Source organism: Chenopodium quinoa, unplaced genomic scaffold (assembly GCF_001683475.1).
Source record: "Chenopodium quinoa cultivar QQ74 unplaced genomic scaffold, ASM168347v1, whole genome shotgun sequence".
NCBI lineage: Eukaryota > Viridiplantae > Streptophyta > Magnoliopsida > Caryophyllales > Amaranthaceae > Chenopodium > Chenopodium quinoa.
The window spans coordinates 3049576-3074000 of NW_018744878.1; the positions used below are offsets into that span (position 1 = coordinate 3049576).

Sequence of the window (24425 nt, forward strand, 5' to 3'; positions counted from 1 at the left end):
TAAAAAAATGATCTGACTCATTTGATTACGATAGATATATGAGCGAAATAATTATGTTAAAGAACTGTACTTTGCGTGCAAAGCCAAATGAGATTTCACTTTAAAACCGGCAATGACGTTGAATTACTAGCCTTTTACCTTTATAAAAGTGATTTAAATCTATATATCTTCTTTTATCAATTTGGGACACTAACCTATGTTATTTAGAGAAAGAGCTACAACAGCTTCACAGCTAGAATATGACTTTTTATAGAAATTACCAATGTAAAAATTAATTTACTAAAATTAAACAATCAATAATTTTTTTTTCTTTTAAATGTTAGGATGGTAGTAATACATTTTATGCAAGAGTCAAGGGACTCAAAGTTCAATCCAATCATAAATAATGTAATATTTGTGAATGTCAGATTGACATATCGTTTCTATATAGTCGGTTAAAATTTAGAGACATCACTCAAAATCTTAGATCAAATTTACTGATGTCATCATTGCCTATTACGACTCTCCATACACCAAACAAAAAAAAAAGATATCTTGATATTTTTGTTGGTTGTCTTTTCCATGAAGGCACTATCATATATTTTATGTGGACACTGTAGAAACATGCAAGTAATCCATCTACTTGCTTCTACATCCATTCTCTAAACCGTGAACTCAAATTAAAGCCAAATTTCTGCTTTCAATAACTTTCACATAACTTTTCCTCTGTCTTTTTATCCTCAACTTTTTATTTTTAAGCCATTTCTTGTGATTAAAATCGCCAAAAAGTACACTTTTGTGTTTAATCTTTACTTTCTTAGTTGCTTTCCATCGTTCTCTATTGTGTACTTAACCAAATTCCACATCTTTTATATGATGGTTGGTTTCGATCTCGTGATTTTCGTAATTTGCTCATCAGTATCTTAAGCCTTACTAACCCCATATAAAATTTTCTTGTACATTCTTCAAATATCCAATTTTTTCTAGTGTTTTTCATCAATTTTTACATAAAACAACTAATCATACAATGGCACCAAGTAAACTTGCAACATCTTCAATGGATAACCTCCATAGGACAAAATCCGACATTTCGAGTGTATTACAACATATACTTGATCAAGGGAATGATGATGATCCTGCTTCAACCGGCCTCCCTACATTATCTGAAGTCGAGCTAGCAAAATGTGAGTGTTGTGGGATGAGTGAAGAGTGCTCGGGCGAGTACATCGAAGAGATGAGGAAGAAGTACTCAGGGAAGTTGATATGTGGGTTGTGTGCCGAGGCAGTGAAGGAAGAAATGGAGAAAAATGGCGGTAAGACGAGGGAGGAAGCCTTAGAAGTACATATGAATGCTTGTGTAAGGTTTAATAGGCTAGGCAGGGCTTACCCTGCTTTGTACCAAGCTGATGATGTGAAGAAGTTGTTGAAGAAAAGTAATAGTGATAGGGCTGCTAAGGGTGGTGTTCCTCCTAGGAAGGGTGGCCTCGCTCGAAGCTCGAGTTGTATACCTGCCATTACTAAGGATATGCAGGACAAATTGAGAGTGTAATCCATGGATACATGCATGATTGAAGTTGTTATTGTAACTCTGTAAGTTAGATTGTTGAAATTATATGTGATGAGATATTGTGTCTTGTACTCTTACTTTATTTAGTTGTTAGTATTCCCTCTATTTCGAAATAAATGCATGTTTTATGTAACTATTTTTCAAGTAATTAAACGCATCAATTTAATTTTTTGATAACTTATGTACTCCATAATATATAGGTGATACAATGAACTTTAACACACTTGCCAAGTCAGCACTATTTTGACAATAATCATATCATATAATTAATATATAAAACTAAATTTTTAGCCAAATCACGAGACAACGACACTTGGCGTTTCAACTTTTCGTCAAGTGTCGCGCCATGTTGATTAGATTTATATAGACTTCGTTGAATTAAAAAATTATTTTAGAATTTTATTTTCAATCAAATTTGGGTAGAATTTTTGATAAAATTGTTAGTTTTTAGAGTTTTATTTTCAATAAAATACGAATATTTCATATACAAATTGAATTGTAATTTTATTCAAAAAAATTAGATTATAACTCCAAATAATCATCATTTAATTTTTTTTTATATCATAATATTTTTTTAAAGCGAAGCAAGTAGTTCAAAATGTACATCATCCATTTATAATATGTTCTAATCGATTAAATAATATACTTCACTATTTAATATGCAATGGAGTATAATTTTAATATTGTGTGTAGACATGTCAATCGGGTCGGGTCATGAATAATTTTTTTTATTATTTTTTTTAATGATATATTTGAAATTTTCACGGTCTTTAATATAAAATTTAAAACGTTTTTATCTTCATTTTCTTGGGTAAAAATTAAAAAAAAAAATATTAGTAAAATATATAACGAGACGAGTCTAAAAATTCCTAGATGGCTATAATATGTGTATGGTTTTCAAATATGATTGATTTTACTTTTTTTTTTTAATTCTTTATCGGGTAGCAATGATGAATTGGTGACGATAACGTGTTATGAAATAATGGTGAAAATCAGAGATTGAGTGAAAATGTGCATTTTACTTGTATTTCATATGATGGAGCCATCGAGGTATAGGTTTGCTTTCCGGAATGATACAATGATATAATAGGCATCCACATATATATTTCATAACATTTTATAGATTATTAAGATTAAGAGTATTAAGTAAAAAATTCTAAAGTAAAAAAAATAAAAAAATAAAAAATAAAGTTTGAACCAAATTTTTACAATTGGGCAAAAAAATTAGGTATATAGAAAGTAATATAATATGTTATTATTTCCTCAAAAAAAAAAAAAATGTTATTGGCTTTGTCCTAAACTCACAATGCTTATTGGGGATAAAAGTTGTATAGATTAAAAAGAATAAAAAGATATTGAATTTCACACAAAGGAAAAAAGAATTGTTTTTTGCGCTGCCATTGTGAGATAATTCCAGGATGAAAGATGCATGAATAAAATAACTAAAAAAAATTAGTAGAGAAAACGAGATTATTATTTAATTTAATAGAGAAACGAGATAAACAAACAATAAATTAGATGAAGGGAGTCCGGAGAAGTGCAGCTAGAAAGAGAAGGTAAAAAGAGGAATAGAGAACCTTAGTTTATGATAGATTATGTTAATAATCTATTGTAATTATCTTGTGAATATTTTCGTATATATCTGTCCTTAGTTAGCTTTAGCTTAACCTAGTAGTCTTGATGTATATATACTCAATTCACAATAATGAGAAGGCGCGGCAAATATTCTCATATTCTCTCATGGTATCACGAGTCTAGGTTTTTCAATCCAAAACCCTACTTCTCTTCCGCACTTCTTCTATAATCTTACCTTTCTTCTTCTTCGAATTCGGTTCTTATCAATGGCCGATCAAAAGATTCATCCTGCTACTCTTGTCCCCAACATCAAAACTTTCATTCCTATTGTCCTTGATTACAGCGGTACTCTATACAATACATGGTCTACACTATTCCAACTCCATTGCCGTACGAATTTAGTGATCGACCATATCATCCCTCCCGTTGCTAGTGACAAGCAGAAAGCCCCTGAATCTTCTTCTGACCCTGATATGTGGCAAAGACTTGACAACATCGTTCGACAATGGATATACAATACCATTTCAATTGATCTTCTTGATTCAATTATCGACCCTAATGACAAGGCTATCGATGCTTGGAAACGGTTGCAGAATTTCTTATTGAAAATTTGCTATGCAGGAAGAATATAATTGGAAATTTGCTATGCAGGAAGAATATAATGCTCTTATTGAAAACGGTACTTGGAATGAAATTGGTTCCTCGACCGAATAATGTGAATATTATTCGCTCATTGTGGATTTTTCGGGACAAAACGAATTCTGATGGCTCTTTTGAGAGACACAAAGCTCGTTTGGTTGGTGATGGTAAAACTCAGAGGGAAGGTATTGATTGTGATGAAACTTTTAGCCCGGTTGTCAAACCGGCTACTATTCGGGTGGTTTTTAGTATTGCTCTATCTAAGTCTTGGCCTATACATCAACTAGATGTGAAGAATGCATTCTTACATGGTAAATTGAATGAGACTGTTTACATGTATCAACCTCTGGGGTTCAAAGATCCGGATTGTCCTGACCATGTGTGTCTTCTCGAAAAGTCCTTATATGGCTTAAAACAGGCACCCCGGGCTTGGTATCAGCGATTTGCAAATTTTGTGGCTACTATTGGTTTTGTTCACAGTACATCGGATAATTCTTTGCTCATTCTTCGCCATGGTAACTCTACTGCTTACATTCTTCTATATGTTGATGATATTGTTCTTACAGCTTCTTCAGAGTCTCTGTGCTGTCATGTTATCTCTCAGCTTAGCTCTGAATTTGCAATGAAAGACTTGGATAATTTAAGCTATTTTTTTTGTATTGCTGTATCCCGGAGTAAGGATAGTTTATTTCTATCTCAACAGAAATATACTAAGGAAATTATTGCAAAAGCAGGCATGACAACTTGCAAACCGACTACTACTCCGGTAGACTCCAAAAGGAAATTAAGTGCCGCTTTGGGTGCTCTGTATGACGATCCCACTGCTTATCGTCGTCTTTGTGGTGCATTGCAATATTTGACTTTCACACGCCCAGACATTTCCTATGCGGTGCAACAGGTTTGTCTATTTATGCACGCACCCCGTGTAGAGCACATGAATGTGTTGAAACGCATTATTTGTTATCTTCAAGGTACGTCAGATTATGGTTTGCATCTTCACAAGTCATCCGTCTCTTCTTTACTCTCATACACGGATGCAGATTGGGGCGGGTGTCCAGACACTCGACGCTCTACTTCCGGGTATGGCGTCTACCTTGGTGATAATTTGATTTCTTGGTCCGCAAAAAGACAGCCCACTTTGTCTAAGTCTAGTGCTGAAGCTGAATACAGAGGGGTTGCAAATGTTGTTTCCGAAGCTTGTTGGATTCGTAATCTGTTGCTTGAGCTTTATTGTCCTATTTCTAAAGCAACATTGGTTTATTGCGACAATGTTAGTGCTATTTACCTCTCCGGTAATCCAGTTCAACATCAGCGCACTAAACATATTAAGATGGACATACACTTTGTTCGTGAAAAGGTTCAGAAGGGCGAAGTTCGTGTCCTACATGTCCCATCCCGATATCAGATTGTAGACATCTTTACTAAGGGCCTCCCTAAGGTTTTATTTGATGATTTTCGGGATAGTCTCAATGTTCGTAAACCTCCCGTTTTGACTGCGGGGGTGTGATAGATTATGTTAATAATCTATTGTAAATATCTTGTGAATATTTTCGTATATATCTTTCCTTAGTTAACTTTAGCTTAACCTAGTAGTCTTGATGTATATATACTCAATTCACAGTAATGAGAAGGCGCGGCAAATATTCTCATATTCTCTCAGTTTATGTTCAATCTGTGCTCATTTCATAGAAAAGAGCTGTTCTTTCAAAAAAAAAAAAAAAAACTAATAAAAAAATTGTTGAAATATAGTGTAATTCGTAAATGACGTAGCTTAGTACTAATACGGAGTAGTTTTTCTTGATGCTTTTGGTCATAGATTTTTTTTAAGGCTTTTTAATTTATTTTTTATATAAAGGTTTTATGGGAAGATTTTATATGGAATTAGAAAATAAACATCATATTATGGCATTAAATATTTAATTACAATATGTTGTCGAATATATATTTGCTATAATGTTGTCAAATATATTGGTATGAACCTATATATGTTGTCAAATATATTTAGGCAAAATTGTCTAAAAATACTTTGTTTTTAAATCATTTTGTGAACTAGTTAGTAATTTACTTTTTTTTTTTTTCAACTAATAACTTGATTAAATTTTGTTTTAAAAATGACATCTTAATGATGAAAATCGGTCAAAAAGTCGACTTTTTGGTATTTGACTTTCATTTTATAACGAATTAGCTTAGTTGTTGATCTGATTTGTTGATGAGACTTTGATATGTGTACATCTGAGATAGTCCCTGCATTCCTGAAAATTTGACTCAATTTATAATTACGTGATCTCCAATAAACATCTTTGACCATGAATAACTCGGGTTATGTACAAGTAAAAATTATAAAATGTAGATATTTGGATTGTTTATAACAAGGGGAATTTAATAATATCTCACATGCTAACTCATTGATATTGAATATAGCTCATAAAATGCGGTTAAAATTATTTTATTTTGACTATATGAATAGTAACTGAGTGGAACTTTTAGAAGCGGAGGTAATATAAATGACAGAGCAACAGAAACATTATGATATAGTAATCCAACATTACACTATCATCAATACACAGGAATATAAGATGTATGTCCGATCCATGGGGTATATATTAAACATGATCAATGGCCCCGGTAGTGCAAACACAGCAAATTGGGTTAAACCATTTGATAAAAAATGAGCGTAAAGTTGGTTGCTTGATGATGAACTTGACTAGGAAGTTCTGAGCATGAGCAAGGACAACAATCGCCATCAAACAAATCCAAGCAAGGAGAGTGTATATAGGTACCTTAAACGTAGTACATTCATATTCGGCAGTAGTAGATATTTCCACCGATAGAAAGTAAGTAACAACCGTTGCTGTCACCGCAATCCAAATGGTTATCCTTAAAACCACGACAAAGAGTCGGGTATTAGGAAAACCACTTATAAGGAGAAGGATAACACTTAGAGATGAAGCCAGTGCGATTGTATTCGAAACCACTAAATAAACCCAAGCTACCATTTTTTCCTGTATGTATCTTCCTGCTTCATGGGACTCTGAATAGGAGGTTCCTTTAGGAGAATCTTCTTGCCAAAAGCCTCCAGGAGGGCTTATTACGACCTCGAAAGCTATGCTTGCTATAACAGATGCTGCCACCATTAGTGCGTTGCTTTGATTAGTTATTGTCTTATCTTTGTTCTTGATATACAGTGCATCTTGAGCTCTTAATGCTTTGGAATTCTCAAGGGACGGTCCAATTTCATCGTCATCACCCCATTTTATCACTGCTTGATGATAACAATAATACATTTTTACTTTTCTTCTTCTTAGCAAATGGCTATCCAAAGCTGTCAAACCTTTTATGTTCACTGCGTTTATATCAATCCTTTTGTGCTCTAGTAATAATGTTACCATCTGCACCCAACATGTCAATTCAGTTCAACTTCAAGAACATCATCATTCACTCTTTTTTTTTTTTTTTTTAATTTCTTGGAAGATAGAGAGGAATTTGTTTTGTTTTGTTTTGTTTTTTTTTTAAAGACCTTTTTATAGTGGTCGTTTGAAAAATGAGTATAATATCATTTTAATAATAAATGATATAATCGGTTCATTTTTTCATGTTAAAAAATGAACACAATTAATTTTCTAATATCTACCACACAAATATACTTTTTAAAAATAATTATCCAACATAAAATAAATATTTTTCAAGAAACTATAAAATAAGAATAAAATTGCATAAATAAAACTTAAAATGTTAATGATACTATTTTATACCAAAAGTAAAGTAATATAATTAATTAGATGGAAAAAAATGTCAACTACGAACTACTAAAACATAACGGTAGTCTTATTTTCAAATGACTTATATAAAAATTTCACATAATATTTAACGAAAAGAGGAAGTATTATTTTGATTTAGGCATAATTAGGCAAGAGTAATATTACCTTGAGTACCTTTAGAAATTTAAGGTTATTTTCTTTCAAAACCCTTACAAAATTTTTGTGAAATGATTTATTCTTACCTCAACTTGTTTGGCAACCACTGCTAAGTGTAACACAGTATTTCCATCACTGTCCCTGGAGTTGAGCAGCTCATCATCATTTGTGACATCTATTAAAAACCTGAGAGCATCTGGCTGATTGTGTTTTACACACAAGTGCAGTACATTTTCACCACCGGTCGTTCGTTCCCGAGTCGCCTCTGGCATAGCCCGAAAAAGCTCATCAAGCACTTGAACTTGACCATTTACGGCTGCAACATGAACCGGGTTCATTCCATCTCGATCACGTGCAAAACACATGCTAGGCTTCACTGCAAGCAATAATCTGACAATCTCCAAGTGCCCTTTTGTGGAGGCAATATGTAAAGGCGACAAACCTTTCGACTGATCAACCTCCTCTGCTAATTCTGGCTTACGGCGTAAAATCTCTGACAAGAACTCTAGGTGTCCTGCTTTAGCGGCTACATGTAAAGGCAAACCCGAGTTCTGAATGATGCATCGATCTAGAATGAGTGGATCTTGTTGGAACAAACTGAGCAACGAAGGTACGTCTCCCTCGAGTGCTGCATTCAGTAGCCGTGTAACAGAATTAGCAGCTAATGGAGGGTGCATAAATTTGGCTAGTTTGTCATTGATCCATTGATCGAGAACAACCGAATCTCTTTCGAGTAAGTTGAGCAATGAAGGTACGTCTCCGTTAAGTGCTGCATCATGGAGCTCTGTTGCTAGAGAATGTGGTCTCTCTGCTTGTTGTCCAGCCATGCTAGATAAGCTGATAACCAAGTATATATATTTTTTTTATTTACCCAAAATAAAAGTTGAAAATATTAAAAGGTTTTTTTTTGATGTCCAGTTTTTTTTTTTTTTTTTTTTTTTTTTTTTTTTTTTTTTTTTACTTATGAGTTTCACTTTGTTTATGTGCAATATAAAAGATATTTTGAAAGTTAGTAAAACAAATCTATTTTCACCGTCCCATACTATAGTTCCTATTTTTCTCTTTTGGAAATCTAATGTATTTATTTTTGGCTAGTATGTAAATACTATTATACCTTTTATTTTTTTTTAATTTTATTCATTGTACTTTCTAAATTATCCTTGAATTTTCCACTTGATTTATACTTTTTCCTCTTAGCTTTCTCTCTAACTTTTACTTTTCACCTTTTTTTTTTATTTTTTATTTTTTATTTTATTTTTTTTATCTACTTCATTAACTTTCTCATCTCTCACTTGTGTCAGTAACTATATTATGGGACGGAAGGAGTAGCGAATTTCTACATGACTATACTTTTGAGCGTATAAATCACAAAATGTGTGTATGAATAGTGTAACATTCCAAACATTAATATTGTAAACGAGCAAAGTAAAATTGTGCGAAAAAATTACCTTATAACAATAATCTTTTATTATCTTTATCTTTATTTTATTTAATTTTTTAATGGAAGTTTTGTTGGTAGGTTGAGCCGTTGAGTGTATAAACCACGGCTCCTTCATTGATACCAATGTGTGCTTTGGGAACATTAATACGAAGTATATTCAATTGATCAGATATAAAAATCCCAATCGATTGATGTATTAATATTGGTACGTAGAGACTAGAGAGAATACAAACTAAGCACTATTTAATAACAAAACTGGAAACAAACAAATCATGCTACATTGTCTTTTGTTTTGTCACAAAATTATACGACCTACGCAATATTTTCAACAACTGCAGATATTCCGAAAAAATTGCTAGTTTGATTTGTACTAAACGAACTTGTTTTTTTTTGGCTGAAGGAAATAAAGTGATTTATGTTATTGGGTAACTTATATTGAGCCTCATTCACTTATTTCTTATCTTTGATTTGTACTAAACGAACTTGTTTTTTTTGGCTAAAGGAAATAAAGTGATTTATGTTATTGGGTAACTTATATTGAGCCTCATTCACTTATTTCTTATCTTGGTCAAGCTAAATTACTATTCGAAGCCTCATTCACTTATTTCTTATCTTGATCAATTATTCGAGACTTATCAACAAATTTTTTGTGTGGCTGTAGTACAGTTATTAAATGATATATAGTCCTTGTATCTATTCAATCATATTTCGACAAATCTTTAATGTGAGAGAACAATTTTCTATGCTCTCTCATATAAGTGGATCTTCCTCGAGCAAGTTAAGCAACGAAGGTACATCTCCCTCGAGTGCTGCATCATATAGCCTTGTTATAGCAAGTGAATGGCTTCTTTTTATTTGTGCTTCCATTTTTTATGGGAGGGAATTCATGTACAAGTTTTCTTGCAATTTTGTACTTGTGTTTGTCTCTTTAATACAATTATACCCGTTTAAGAATAAGAATGCAAGATCAATGAATGGAGACATTTATGATGGATTATATTTTTCTTGGAAGCTCACTCTAAAGAAACCTTTTATTTGAGCAATGGTGGGCAAGTCAATAGTGGTATACTCGCATGTAATATATTACTAATGCTTCGAAATTATTTAGTACTATAAAAAACTAGGTTACATGTTTCGAGCATGCATTAATTAATAGATTCTCTAGAAGGTCAGGAGAGCTCACTTCACCTTTTCCTCTCTTCCTCCTTCAAATATACTTTTTTTTTTATTTATTTTTATTTATTTATTATTTTTTTTTACTGCGCTTGGAGCTACCACCAATCATTTGGTGTTTGAAATTATAAATTAACTTTTAATATAAAGTACGAAGTAATTGTTTCATGACCATTGAGGTGAATAAAGCTTCATGTGCTAAAACTTATAAGAAATATAGTGTGAGGGCAAAGTTGTAAAAGAAGTTGAACGAATTTAGTTAGGTATCTATACATGAATATTATGAAAAAGGCATATTAGTTTTAGTTATATTTTAACTTTAATAGATGAAAAGACTAGTTCTATTGAGTACTTCATATATATGTTTATGAAATGTGCACTATTAGTTCAATTTTATTTAATTATGGTGGAAATAAAACAATTCATTTTCTTACTTAAATTTGCAAGTTATGGAATGCCTAACGACTTTAACATAGATTAGGGCAGCTAATGCATGTGTCATACTTTAACATTTGTTTTCAAAATAATAATAATAATAAAAAAAACGACTTTAACATTAATTATATAATATATTTATTTCAACTTTTATATTAAAAAGGTAATACAAAAAAGAAAGATTAAGGGAGGTGACATGTGGCATATGAGTGATTTATGATAACATATGGTATATGAAAGATTTGTGGTTTGTGTTTTTAAATACGAAGTATAGATAGATAGACATATAGATAAATAGATAGATATAGGTTAGGGCAGCTAATGCACGTGTCATACCAAGCCATGTTCAGGGACTCTTTTAATTGTTAGTTACATCAATAAGGGAAATTATATAAACAAATATTTTTAAGGATGTAAATGTCTGCATACTATTATAAATAGCTCAAAGAAAAGACAATTAACATTAATAAAGACAAAAAAAAAAACTATTAACATTAATAATGGCGAAATAAAAACGTGTATATATCACTACTAGAAATAGGCTAAATTGTGACGGAATGCTTACGACGGATATGATTTTCCGTTGTAAAGGTGGATATTTGCGACGGAAAATATTTCGTCGCAATTTAGCGACGGAAAATTTCGATTACCACGCTTTATCCCTCGTAAAATTTACGACGGAATTTATTTCCGTCGTAATTTAAAACTTGCGACGGAATATTCCGTCGTAAAGTGTTTTGCGACGGAATATTCCGTCGTAAGTTTTAAATTACGACGGAAATAAATTCCGTCGTAAATTCTACTGTCATTTTTTCAAAATTGAAATTGCGACCTTGCCCTAAAAAAAAGGGGGAAATAATTGAAAATTAGAGAGCGAAGTGAAGCAGCGCGAGGAGAGGGAGAAAGAGAAGGAGAGAGAGAAGGAGAGAGGAGAATGTTGCGGCGGCGGTGGTGATTTGTTTACGCCGGCGACGCCTGCACATCAGCCGCCGAGAAAGAGAACGGGAAATATAGAGGAGAAAAAGAACGGGAAAGAAAGAGAGAGGAGAAAGAGAATGGGAAAGAGAAAGATAAGGAGGAAGGGAGGAAGGTTCCCGGCGAGCTTTCGAGCCCTGGTGGTTTCCGGCGAGCCGCCGCGTCTAGGTAAGTGTGTGCAATTGTCAATTAATTTTTTTTTTTTTTTTTTTTTTTTGCAAAAAAACTACCGGAATAACATGGTAAAATTTGCTGAACCCACAACGCAGCCGCACCTCCGTCCCCAAGCCGTGACTGAACCCACCGGCCCTTGGTTGTTTCCGGCGACGCCCCACCTCCGCCTGACAGTAAGTTGCCTTTGCTTTCCCCCTTTTTTTTCAGTTTAATTTTGTTTACTTATAAACCCTTAATTATTATTTTTTTTTAATTTTGTTGTAGGATTTGTACAATTTTGTTGGTTTAATTGTTAAAAAGAAGTGCAGATCTAAAGGTTAGTTACATTACAAACCCTAATATAATGTATATGTGTATCTTACTTTGGTTGTTAGATATTCAATAACTTTTAGTTTGGTTAATTTAGTGACATTGGTGATCTCTTATAAGTAATTAATTGCTCCCTTCTCTTTAAAAAAATAATATAATGTTAGTTTAGTTTAGTTTAGTTTAACATAATGTAGTTTAGTTAAGTTTATGTTAATATAATGTGTTTTAGTTTAATTTATTTTAATATAAAGTACCTTATTGTAGTTTAGTTTTTTTTAGAAATATGTTAGATTAATTTAATATATAAAACGGTAGTTTGGTTTGGTTTAGTTTAATATAATATATTAATTATTCCTTTAATTTACTGTAGATGAACTTGTGCTAATGTACAAAATATATCAAACTTGTGAAGCAAAACAATACTGAAAGCTGCGAAAAGTTAGAGTTTCTGTAAATAAATACGTAGTATAAAAATGATAATTAAGTTAGCTAGAACTCGATCATGGGTTGTAACTAAAAGACAAAAAAAAAAAAAAAGAAAAAGAAAAAAAAAGACATTTATATTATTTTTTATTCTTTATGGTGGATAGAAAGTTAAAACAAAAGTATAGTCCTTTTTTCATTTTGATTTTTTTTTGTTTTTTGAATGGACAAAAGTAATAACGAGAACCAAGGCTATAATAACAACTAGAAACTAATCTAGGCCCTTAACTCATGTTAATCGGATGGCTAACATGCTTCCCGTGTCATTAATGGCATTGTCGTAATATTTCAACTTTGCAAAGTGTTTTCCAGTTTTATTTCTAAAAATTAAGTATAAAAAAAGTTAGTAAAAATAAATGAAATCAGTCATAACGTAAATAAAATTGCCTTAAAAGTTAAAAAAAATTGGAAAAAAAGTTACAAAAACACAAAATTACGAAAATGCCATTAATGAATGCGGGTTAGTGGCGTAAATAAAATATTGTTTGGTTATACTAATATTTTATAGGCACTCAGAATGCTTAGAAATACAAAATTAGCCTGATGAATTGTTTGGTTAACCCAAAAAGTGCAAAATGGAGGAAATTGAAATTTCATGGAAATATAAAGTTCCCACATAATGTAGGCCCGGCCTCCTAGGTCATTCAAAATTCCCTGGAATTATAATTTCTGTAATACCAACAAAAAAAGTTAGATTACTTTCTTAGAAATTGCAAGAGTGAAGTTACTTCCCATGAATTGTAACTTGTAAGTTACCATAGAAAGTTAATTCCCATTGTAACCAAACAAGGCCTTAATTTGTTTGCATAAGAAGAAAATAAAGGACAGAAAAAACAATATAAGTTACTAAAATAGCTGGTGGTTCATTTTCATCTTACCTCGGATTGCTTGGCAGCCACAGCTAGGTGTAAGACGGTATTGCCAAGTGCATCATCGAGGTTAAGCAACTCACCATCATCCATTGTTTCTACCAAAAACTTAAGAACCTTTGGTTGTTTATGTTTCACACACAAATGTAAAACAGTTTCATCACCAATAGTTCGCTCCCAAGCCGCTTGTGGCTCTAACTTGAGAAGAGTTCTAAGCACTTCAATTTGACCATTCATGGCAGCTACGTGAACAGGCGTCTTTCCATCACGGTCATGTATGAAGCACATGTTCGGATTCACCACAAGCAAATCTTCGACTATTTGCAAGTACCCTTCAGCACAGGCAATGTGTAGGGGTGATGATCTTTTTAATTGATCAACCACCTCTACTAATTTTGGCTTTTTTTCTATTATCTTCTTAGTAAAGTTTACATGCCCAAAATTAACCGCAACATGTAATGGTGACTGCATAAAGCTTCCCGATTTTCCTATGATGCATCGATCGAGGATAAGTGGATCTTCTCCAAGCAACTCGAGTAACGAAGGTACGTCTCCCTTGAGTGCTGCATCATATAGTCTTGTAATAGGAAGTAACTGGCTTCTTTCTGTTTGTGCTTCCATATATATTTTGTGTTGTATTAATTTATGAGAAGGAATTCTTGCAGTACGTACAAATTTGCTTGTAATTGTGCACGTCTTCATCTCTTTTATACCAAAGAATTAATAAGAGTGCAAGATCAATGAATAGGGCGGGAAATATTTTTCTTGGAAGTTTACTTTAAATAACTTTTTTCTAGCTAGCAAGGGTTGACGTAGCTATTGATATTCAGCTAATAGTCGTTGATTATTCAAGAGTGTGGAGTAGACTAACCAATTAATAACCTAACTCTAAAGTGAAACGATACAAAGTAGTGGAAACTTTAATATAAAAATTCAAAGGAACAGATTTAATAATAATTATAGAAACAAAGTGAGTGTGGAAAATATGTTAAACTTATAATTAAAAATGAGAGAGAGAGGAAAAGAAGAACTTTTAAATATGCAATCCAATCAATAATTCAATGTATAGAAGACTAATATATGTAATAACATCTTCTTTCATAATGAAAGTGCAAGGAAGGGGATGAATCAACATAGCAACTACAGTCTACAGTAGGGGTGTCAATTCGGTTAAACAGTTCGGGTTTGGGTTGGGTTTATCAGTTTCGGGTTATAACGGGTCGGTTTATAACGGATTGAAATAATAAACGGGTCGGTTTGGGTCGGTTTTGAAAATTATCGGGTTAGTTCGGTTTGGTTTTTTTAATTGCAGTTTCTATTCGGATCGGGTCCTTATCGGGTCGGGTTCTAGTCGGTTCGGGTCATAATCAATTTCGGTTGAAGTGGGTCGGTTTGAAAACGGGTTTAGCCCATTTAATGTGGGTTTTGGTTAAAAACAGTTCGGGTCTTAATCAGGACGGGTCGTAATTGGTTCGGGTCATAATCAATTTGGGTTTAACTGGGTCGGTTCGAAAATGGGTTTCAGTTCAAAATAGATCGGGTGAAATCGGGTCCAACCATTATCGTTTCGGTTATAATCGGTTTAGATTGAACTTGGTTGGTTTGAAAACGAGTTTACCCAATTTGAAACGGGTTTCTAATCAAATCATATCGGGTTAAAATTGAGTCGGATGATTATCGAGTCGAATTAGTCATATAATGGGTAGGAACGAGTCATGTTATAATCAAGTCAAGTCATAAATAAGTTTGGTTTATCGAGTAGTGGGTTGAAACAGATTAGATCATAAACATATTGGGTAACAGGTTGTAAATGACTCAGTCATAACGAGTTACGGGTTTTAAACGGTTTGGTCATAACGGGCTACGGGTTGTAAACTGTTCGGTCACAACGGGTTACGGATTATAACCGGTTCGGTCACAACGGGTTACGGGTTGGAACGATTTAGGTTTATCGGATTTTTATCGGGTTTTAACGGTTTTCGGTTTAAAACGGGTCGGGTTACTATCGGGTTTAAACGTAATCGGTTTGGGTTGCTTTCAGTTTCGGGTTGTAACGGTTTGGCTTGATAACGGGTCGGGTTAGTAACGGTTTGCAAAAATTCGGTTTAGTTCAGTTTCGGTTTGGAAAAAATTGGGTCGGGTCAGTTTTCGGTTTCCAAAAAACGGGTTTTAAACAGTTCGATTCCTTTTCGGATCGGTTCGAAACAGCCGGGTTTAACGGTTCGGGTCAGAAATTGACAGCTCTAGTCTACAATACATCTTATGAAAGTGCAATTGCAATTTTGGCCACTTTTTTTTTTTTCCTGTCTGATGCTGCCACAAGACCTGAAGCCGGTTACCATTGCTCCTACCTAAAATTTAGGTCGTACTAGAACCTGACTACTAAGAACTAAGCTCTGAATCCGGATTTGCATAAAGGGTGAACAGGGTAGGAACACCTAAAAAATACATGTTTTAATATATTAGTAAAAAGTATAGTAAAAGTAAGCTTATAAAGTGCAAAAGTTGAAATGTTGCAATTATTATGAAAGGAGGGATCGGAGTAGTTGGAATTATATTGAGTTGATCAACAATTGAGATTAGAATGAAAAGACTCTTCATAATTTGGATTATTTTTGTTAATTTTCCTACAAGTTTCAATTTAAGTAACTAGATAAATAAACAACTTAAAATTAAAATGGACAACATGAAGAATATAGGTCAAAGCTCTATATAATCTATGAGTAACACCTATCTATTCATGCTTATAGTCTATGGGGAAGTCAGACAAACTATTAAAAGTGCGAAAATGTTAGAGATATGTGATATCGGAAAATATATGTGTGATATATTTTCCGTAGATATCATTAAGGGAATAATAAAATTACTTCACATTAGACCCTAGCCTCTCTTTCCTCTCTTCTCTCTCTAAAACCCTAGCTTCCATTGTTGAATTTTGAAGGGGCTTCCATCGGATTTACCGGTGGAAATCCCCAATCGTTATTTCTTTTGTGCCTTTTCTTTTGCTTTAGGTTTATAATAATTCTTCCTCTTCTAGGAGGAATATTTCTCCCTCGAAAGACTGGGTTTTTCTTCCTCTTTAGGAGGATTTGGCTCCTTCGAAAGACCGGGTTTTTCTTCTCTCTTTAGAGGGAGGATTTGCCTTTTTATTTCATAGATTGCTATAGAGTTGTTTCATGGGTAAAATTTTGTGCGGGATTGAAAAAGAGATTAATATTTCGACAACAATCGAACGAATCAGACGAACATTTTCTGCACGGTTACAACAGATCGATAGACCCCCTCGCCGAAGAAAGCTGTAAATCACAGCGATATGAAAGAGGGTATGAAGAATGTACGATTTGCAACAACGATTGTAGCTTTGCTTACAGAATGTTTTTATTTGATTCAATTATTATGTATTTGTTAGATCTAAATCTCTTTGTAGATGTCGTATGACTTATCTATGAATCAATTTTATTTCATAAAAAAAATAATAAAATTAAGGGAATAATATATTTAGGTTTATTTTATGTTAAGATATGTTTAAAGAATATATCTTTAGGATTTATGATTATGGTAGTATATATTTTAGGAATATTTGTTTCCTATCTTAAATTTGTAGGTTTTGTATAAATACTCTACCTATTGATGAATAATAAGCAATCTATTCTCTCATAATTAATTTGGCAAAAAAAAAAAAAAAAAAAAAAATTAAAAACTTAAAATATTTATAATACAGTACATAAAAAGCAATATGTAGGCTTGATTCACTTCATTTAATTTTTTTTTTTGACAAATTGAAATTATTTGTAATGAATTGAATTTTACTGAAATTAAATTATTTTTGCCAAACTTAAATTATGGTTACTGAACATGAATTAACAATATGGATTAAAACTTAAATTTTATTCTTCATTAAATTAAATCTATTCAATACTCCGTAAGTTATTAATTTTTAATAAATGATCAAAATTTATTTTTATTGAACAGAGAACTTAACTTGTTTTTCTTATTTTTAATTTTTATTTGCTGAATTTTATTTATTTATTTTTCATTAAACATAACTAATTTTTATAGAATATCATTTGAATTAGGTAAAATAAAGTATATAAACTATTCTTGAGTTTCAACCATCATGATATCAAGAGTGTACATCAATATGACAAACAAGTCACAGATTAGAGTAAAATATTAAGCATGAATGGGGCCATACTGCCTCCACATGGGATGTGATAAAGTATAAAGATATGTATCGTAGTGTAAAAAATTATACACACAAGCCGTGAACATAATAAATCTTTAGCTCCTACAACAATAATGTAAGCACATACAAAATTCTATATATTGTAAGCTTAAATAATTAAGTAGTAGATAAAAGCGGTACCATTATAAATTAAGATAAGCCGATTGCAATTGATTATTGCATACATAAATACATGTAGAATGTAAAGCTACAAAAAGCTAGAGGTAAAGATGGATTGTGACGACACACATTAGTAAGTTTTGACCATTATACATGATTGCTTAAATTAGATACATTTGTAGTTGTTTTTTTTTACCATGGATAACATCTCTTACAAAATTTAATTATTGATTGCCTCTTTCGCCAACTAATCTTCTTCCATATAAATCGCACAACATGTCCAAAGAGTATAAATCCCATTAAACCTAGCCAGGCTAGAAGAGAGATCGTTATAGCAGCCCAAATTCCACTGTCTTCGTGAGTTAGATTAGATACCGAGAACATGTATGTAAATGCTGTTGCCGTGACAGAAATCCATAATATTATCCTTAAAAATGTCAAGAAATATCGCTTGCATGGAAGGCCGCTGATAAGGAGAAGGATGACACTTAGCGATGATATTAGTCCTATTGTGTTACTAATTAGTGCAAAACTATAAGCAGTATCTTTACTATATGACCATATAGCAGTACCTGCATCATGGCCAATATACATTCTCGTCATTTTATCTATTGTACCCGAATAGGGTAAATCATCCTGCCATACGCCTCCCGGGGGGTTAATTCCGGCTTGGAAGGCCATGGTTGCGATCAAGGATGCCACCACCATTAGAGATGTGCGCTGGTCCTCTAACCAAGCGCGGTCTTTCTTGGGTTTTAGTGCTTCCTTCGCGGGTAATGCATTGGCTCGATTGAGGTGTTTCCATATCTTTTCATCTTGTATTACATCCTTCCGACTTCGCTTATGAATATCTACCGCTGACAATCCTTTTTTGCTTATAGCATTTTTTTTTATCTTTGGATGTTCAAGTAAAAATTCTACCATCTGCATATCAAATTGATAAGCTTTAAATTATTGTATCAATCCATAACATTTTACTTTCCAACTATTTTGCTTGGCCATTAAAAGGAATATTGAAAGTTGCGGGAAGTTAGAGTTAATAATGTTTTCAAAAAGTAAAAAAAAAAAAAAAAAAGTTAGAGTTCATAATAATAATAATAAAAAAGTTAAGGTCTCAAGGGTTGTGGTTTATAGATAAAAATAAAAAAAAATAAAAAATAAAAAAGACATTTATATTATTTTTTATTTTTATGATGGATAGAAAGTTAAAACAAAAGTATGGTCCTTAATTGATGGACAAAATATTATTTTAATATTAAAATATTTTATTTGTTAGTGCATTATATAATATTTTATTTGTTAGTGCATTATAGTTTAGAGTCGAAAATCATACGAAGTATATATAAAATACAAAATATGATATAGCATAATCCGTAGTTATAAAAATAATTTGAGAAACATATATGTTGAATTCAGGTCTGTAATTGTTAGACTCAAATCAAACCTAAACCAAGTAAGTTTGAACTCAAATTCGATCCTCCCCATCGATCCCATAGGGTTTAAATATTTGGTACCATATCATAAACTTTGAAGTTGTGGTTGGGTCTAGCATGGTCTTAATCCTCCTTACTTTGATTTTCTCGTGTGTATGTGGTTCTACCACTATGGTTGGTTACTACTATCATTGTCCCTTTATTTTTGCCCGACCTATTGTCAATTTTTCGGTCAAACTTTATAAACTTTAACTTAAGATTACAATTAATCTATAAAAGATAATACAGTCATATATGATCTTGTTAGATTGATCTCATAAATTGTATATTTTATCAATATCACTATTTTATAGTTTTTACTTGGATGAAAATGGAGATATATATATTCTAAGACACATTTTGGAGCTGCGAAAAATCAAATGGGCAAAAAAATAGATGGGCAAAAAAATAGGAACAGGAGGAGTAATTAACACAAGTACTTCAATTCATACTTTAATTGTATAAGGAAATAAATAAATAAAAATAAAAAGAAACTATAAGTTATGTATTACTAAAATAGCTAAGCTAGTGGTTCATTTTCATCTTACCTCGGATTGCTTGGCTGCCACAGCTAATTGCAAGACGGTAAATCCAAGGGAATCATCGAAGTTAAGCAACTCATTATCATCCATCATTTCTATCAAAAACTTCAAAGCCTTTGGTTGTTTATGTTTCACACACAAATGTAAAACAGTTTCACCACCAATAGTTCGCTCCCAAGCCGCTTGTGGCTCCATCTTAAGAAGAATTCTAAGCACTTCAATTTGACCATTTATGGCAGCTACATGAACAGGCGTCTTACCATCTTGGTCATGTGTGTAGCAAATGCTCGGATTCACCGCAAGCAAGACTTCGACGATTAGCAAGTTCCCTTTGGTAGAGGCAATGTGTAGGGGTGATGATCTTTTTATTTGATCAACCAACTCTACTATTTCTGGCTTTTGCTTTATTATTTCCTCGGTAAAGTTTACATGCCCAAAATTAACCGCAACATGTAACGGTGACTGCATAAAGCTTCCCGATTTTCCTATGATGCATCGATCGAGGATAAGTGGATCTTCACCGAGCAAGTTGAGCAATGAAGGTACGTCTCCCTTGAGTGCTGCATCATATAGTCTTGTAATAGCATGTAATTGACCTCTTTCTATTTGAGCTTCCATATTTTGCGACGTTTAATTTATGGGAAAGAATTCTTGCATTACAAGTTTTCTTGTAATAATTGTGCACGTCTTCATTTCTTTTATACCAAAGAATAAGAATGTAACACCAATCAATAAAAAGGGACATATTTTTCTCAGAAGCTCACTCTAAAGCTAAGTCCAAACAACCTTTTTTCTAGCAAAGGGTTGACAAGTCAAAAGTGGCATGTATACTATATAACTAATAATTTGTAGTGATCCCTCAAAAAAAAAAAAAAAAATTAGTAATAATAATAATTTGTAGTGAAATAAAGCAATAATGGAAGTCGTAGCATTTGGTATCCAGCTAATAATCGTTGATGAATGTGGAGTGTAAACGGTAATAATCTTGTAAAGAAGTAAAGTAGGTAGAATAACCAATTAGTAACCTAGATCTAAAATGAAAAGATACAAAGTAGGAACTTTAAAAATTCAAAGTAACACACCATTAACTCATTAAGCAAATTTAATAATCAAAGGAAAAAAGAGAGTATGGAAAAGATGTTGAAATCAAATTATAAATAAAGATGAGGAGGAGAGAAAGAAGAACGGTTAAATATTCAATGTAATGATACATAGCAACATCTTCGCCTATGATGAAAGTGCAAGCTAGGAAGCTGGGGATCAACCAGGCCGCTACATCCTATGAAAGTGTAATTGCAAACTCTTGCCCTTTTTTACCGTGTCATATGCTGCCAAAAGGTAAGGAATCACTTACTAGCTCCTACCTAAAATGTGTATTAAAAAAGGGTATGTAATTTTAGTGCATAGACATGTGTTAGCTATCCTAGGGAAAAAGGAATATGCACGTATACAAAATATAATAATTCCTCCTTTTTTTAATACTTGCAACACTTTTCTAAAATAAAAATGTCACAATAGTTGTAACACACTATAATTGAAAAGTTATTTGGGGGAAAAGTTATAATATTTCTCTTATTTAAAATATATGACCCACTAAATTATACTCCTAACAACCTCTCACTCCAATCTAAAGTGTATTAAATTATGTGAACCTCACTTTTCTAAAATACCGTTAAAAAGTGTGTTGCAACTATTAAAAATCGGAGGAAGTATAAACTAGTTTTTGGGCCCGGGCGATGCCCTGGATTATTATATGGAATTGATCATTAATATACGTTGTAATTTATGATTCAATGTTCTTGTAATTAAATTTGAAAAAATGGAATATAAAAATCCAACCTTTTAGTAATCTCAGAAAAATCCAACCTTTACCCCCCACCTTCTCCAACAGATCCATTACCTGTTGATGACTCTTTTTTGTAAGTTATGTGCCACGTGTCAGTCGTTAATTGGTCAATAATTTTTTTAATCATTAAAAAACAAAAAAGAAAAAAACAGAAAAAAAAACCACCAGCCACCTCCCCCAACCCCCGCACCACCCCAGTGTAACACCCCAATAATTCTCTCTTTAAACCTGTGAGGACTCTGAACAATATTGAAGAGAATTACTGGCGTGCTAGTGTGCTACCGCCACGTGTTCAAACGTTAAGGCTTTATCATAAAATAGCAGCGGAAAAACTAACTCAGTTATAATTAAGTTTTAAAACCAATAACCAAAACCAAATTAAATGATACAAGCTGGAACCATTAAGGCCCTTATTCAAAACCCAACAAAAGTAGTAAATAAATAAAATCGGAGTTTAAATAAATTCATACTTATGAAAAGAAATAAACTACAAATAATAACCAACTCTCTACTTAAAATCCCACAACCCTGATGCGAATGCTGCGTATGTAAGAACCTGTGGTTAATCTGCTCCCCAATATTACAAGTGTAAAAATTGGATCGTCACAGGGTCATTGAAAGGCGAAGGCCATGACCAAAGAAAGACACACAAAGCACGCAATCTGCAAAGCTGAGTACATACAAGCTGCAAAACATAAAAGAAATCTCTAACATGCTACTAATAATCAACCATTACGCAGCATTAGTTTATAGACTCGGAACATGACTCAACTTTTTATATTACTAAGACTCCATTAATTAATAATAGGTAAATAATTATTTTTATTCATTGGATTTTGCAATAGACAAGGTTGTCCAACCATGCTCCATTTGGAACATCAATAAAAGAAAAACCCCATGCCTCCTTTCGGAAACATCAATAAACACCAACGACCACGGGCGCGACTCCGTGACCGTAATTAGTATGAGATCTCACCTAACTCCTAGTTTTAAAAAATATATTTGAAATAAGAGACTCGCAGATCAGACGACCTCGAGAAAAGTACACGGCTAATACCCCGTGTACCCCAACCCCTGATTGTCATTACTCCAGAAGTGCACCATTCCAGAGTTTTATTGCTCATCCATCTTGCACTTTACGTTATTTATAGGTTTAAACTTGGTGATGACTCATATACATTACAATACAAACATCCCAAACACAATTCAATCAAACATGGCAAATTCTCAATTTAAATTCTTGATTTATTATTAGTGACAAACAACATTTATTAATTATTCCTTTACTACTTCGGTGTATAAACACCTTGAGTGCATAAGGCACCCCAAAACCTTAACCTCGTCTTACAAGACTTGAATTCTTTCTTTACTCATCATGTTTGCATAATCATGAATGAGTAATAAATTAATCTTTACACCAATTGCATACATTTGCCTCTAAGCGCACCTTGCATAATTAGAGCACAAATAATACTTGCATTATAAGCTAGTGCACATCATTTGAAATTCACAATGTATAACCAAACAATTTAACCCAGTCAATCCTATACATGATACTAAGTTCTCGATCTGTCCTTAAACATGCACCTACAAGCAAGGTTTCGTAACTTGTACGTACCTTGAGCAAACGAATTGGTATGCCACTTTACTAACTAGAAATCACCTTCAATAAACTCCTCTCCTAAACCAAACAATAACATCTCAATCAATACCCAATCAATCAAATTTACATCAATACTAACTTACTTTAAAACCTTCAAAATCCAAATCAAACAACACTTTAAAACCTTCCCTTTAGTTAAAATTAAAGGCTTATATATAGTTCTTTAAGTTTTCTTCATAAAAAACTTAAAATACACTCTTATACATGAAATTACAGCAAGTTTAAATTATTTAAAAACCCCTAATAGTCTCCCTTTTTAATGGGTGATTAAACCCTCTTTATAAAACATCAAAAGTAATACTTAGAAACTATTTCTAGCACTTAAAATTTCAATAAAAACATATATTTATGCTTAATTAACTTTAAACATAATTAATTTTGTCAATCAAACTCAAGGATAATATTTTAATTATAAAAAAAACTTCGTTAAAATTAAAAACTGCCCGAAAATCATATTTAGAGACTGAATTTGGCTACTAAAGGGTGGTATTCACTACCAAAGGTAGTGAGACTTTCTTCAAACGTTGTTTTCACATGGAAAACACTACTTTTTTGTCAAAATCGGATGAGTTTAGAACCTGATCGGGATTAAAACGGGATTAATATTAACGAACGTAAATCTAAAAATTAAAACACGAATTTACATGTTCAAGATAATCTGAATTAAGTTAAACTAATCATTAGTTATAATCACCAAAATTTCAAAACATCATTACTATAAAAGCCCTAAATCAATTGTTTATAAAAACCCTAAAATCATGATTTTCAATAATTAAAAACCCTAGGTTATAAAATTTACAAAATCTGAAAATTATGAAATTATAAAATCTAAAATTATAAAGTTTAATCATCAAAATACAACTTGATACTAATTAAATTACTTTCAAACAATAAAATCAAAATCCATAAATCAATAATTATAATTATACAAATTAATAAAACAAAGAAGAGAGAAAATAAGACTAACCTTTTTGTGTGGGAAATTTTTGTGGATTAATGGAGTATTTATAGGAGAGAATGTTGT

The 24425-nt window shown here is 32.4% G+C and overlaps 4 protein-coding genes and 1 long non-coding RNA gene across 5 annotated transcripts; 2 read left to right on the forward strand and 3 right to left on the reverse strand.

The window, feature by feature from the left end:
- The first annotated feature begins 666 nt into the window (after window positions 1-666).
- Window positions 667-1756, forward strand: LOC110705305. The gene has a single exon (XM_021883141.1). The coding sequence runs from the start codon at window positions 1007-1009 to the stop codon at window positions 1526-1528; it is 522 nt and encodes a 173-aa protein (XP_021738833.1). The 5' UTR covers window positions 667-1006; the 3' UTR covers window positions 1529-1756.
- Window positions 1757-6265: 4509 nt separating this feature from the next.
- Window positions 6266-8592, reverse strand: LOC110705546 (ankyrin repeat-containing protein BDA1-like). The gene is made up of 2 exons (XM_021883436.1): window positions 7761-8592; window positions 6266-7149 (listed from the first exon to the last, which is right to left on the reverse strand). Exons 1-2 carry the CDS (start codon window positions 8499-8501, stop codon window positions 6364-6366), a joined length of 1527 nt encoding a protein of 508 aa, XP_021739128.1. The 5' UTR covers window positions 8502-8592; the 3' UTR covers window positions 6266-6363.
- Window positions 8593-9664: 1072 nt separating this feature from the next.
- On the forward strand, window positions 9665-12341 carry LOC110705549. Its single transcript, XR_002508096.1, has 3 exons — window positions 9665-11866; window positions 11968-12045; window positions 12137-12341. It is a non-coding gene; the product is annotated as an uncharacterized LOC110705549 (long non-coding RNA).
- A 1192-nt stretch (window positions 12342-13533) lies between these two features.
- LOC110705841 (ankyrin repeat-containing protein BDA1-like) lies at window positions 13534-14154 on the reverse strand. The gene has a single exon (XM_021883773.1). It carries the CDS (start codon window positions 14152-14154, stop codon window positions 13534-13536), a length of 621 nt encoding a protein of 206 aa, XP_021739465.1.
- A 3730-nt stretch (window positions 14155-17884) lies between these two features.
- LOC110705548 (ankyrin repeat-containing protein At2g01680-like) lies at window positions 17885-20747 on the reverse strand. The gene is made up of 2 exons (XM_021883439.1): window positions 19899-20747; window positions 17885-18802 (listed from the first exon to the last, which is right to left on the reverse strand). The coding sequence occupies exons 1-2, from the start codon at window positions 20508-20510 to the stop codon at window positions 18071-18073; spliced, it is 1344 nt and encodes a 447-aa protein (XP_021739131.1). The 5' UTR covers window positions 20511-20747; the 3' UTR covers window positions 17885-18070.
- Window positions 20748-24425: the final 3678 nt, after the last annotated feature.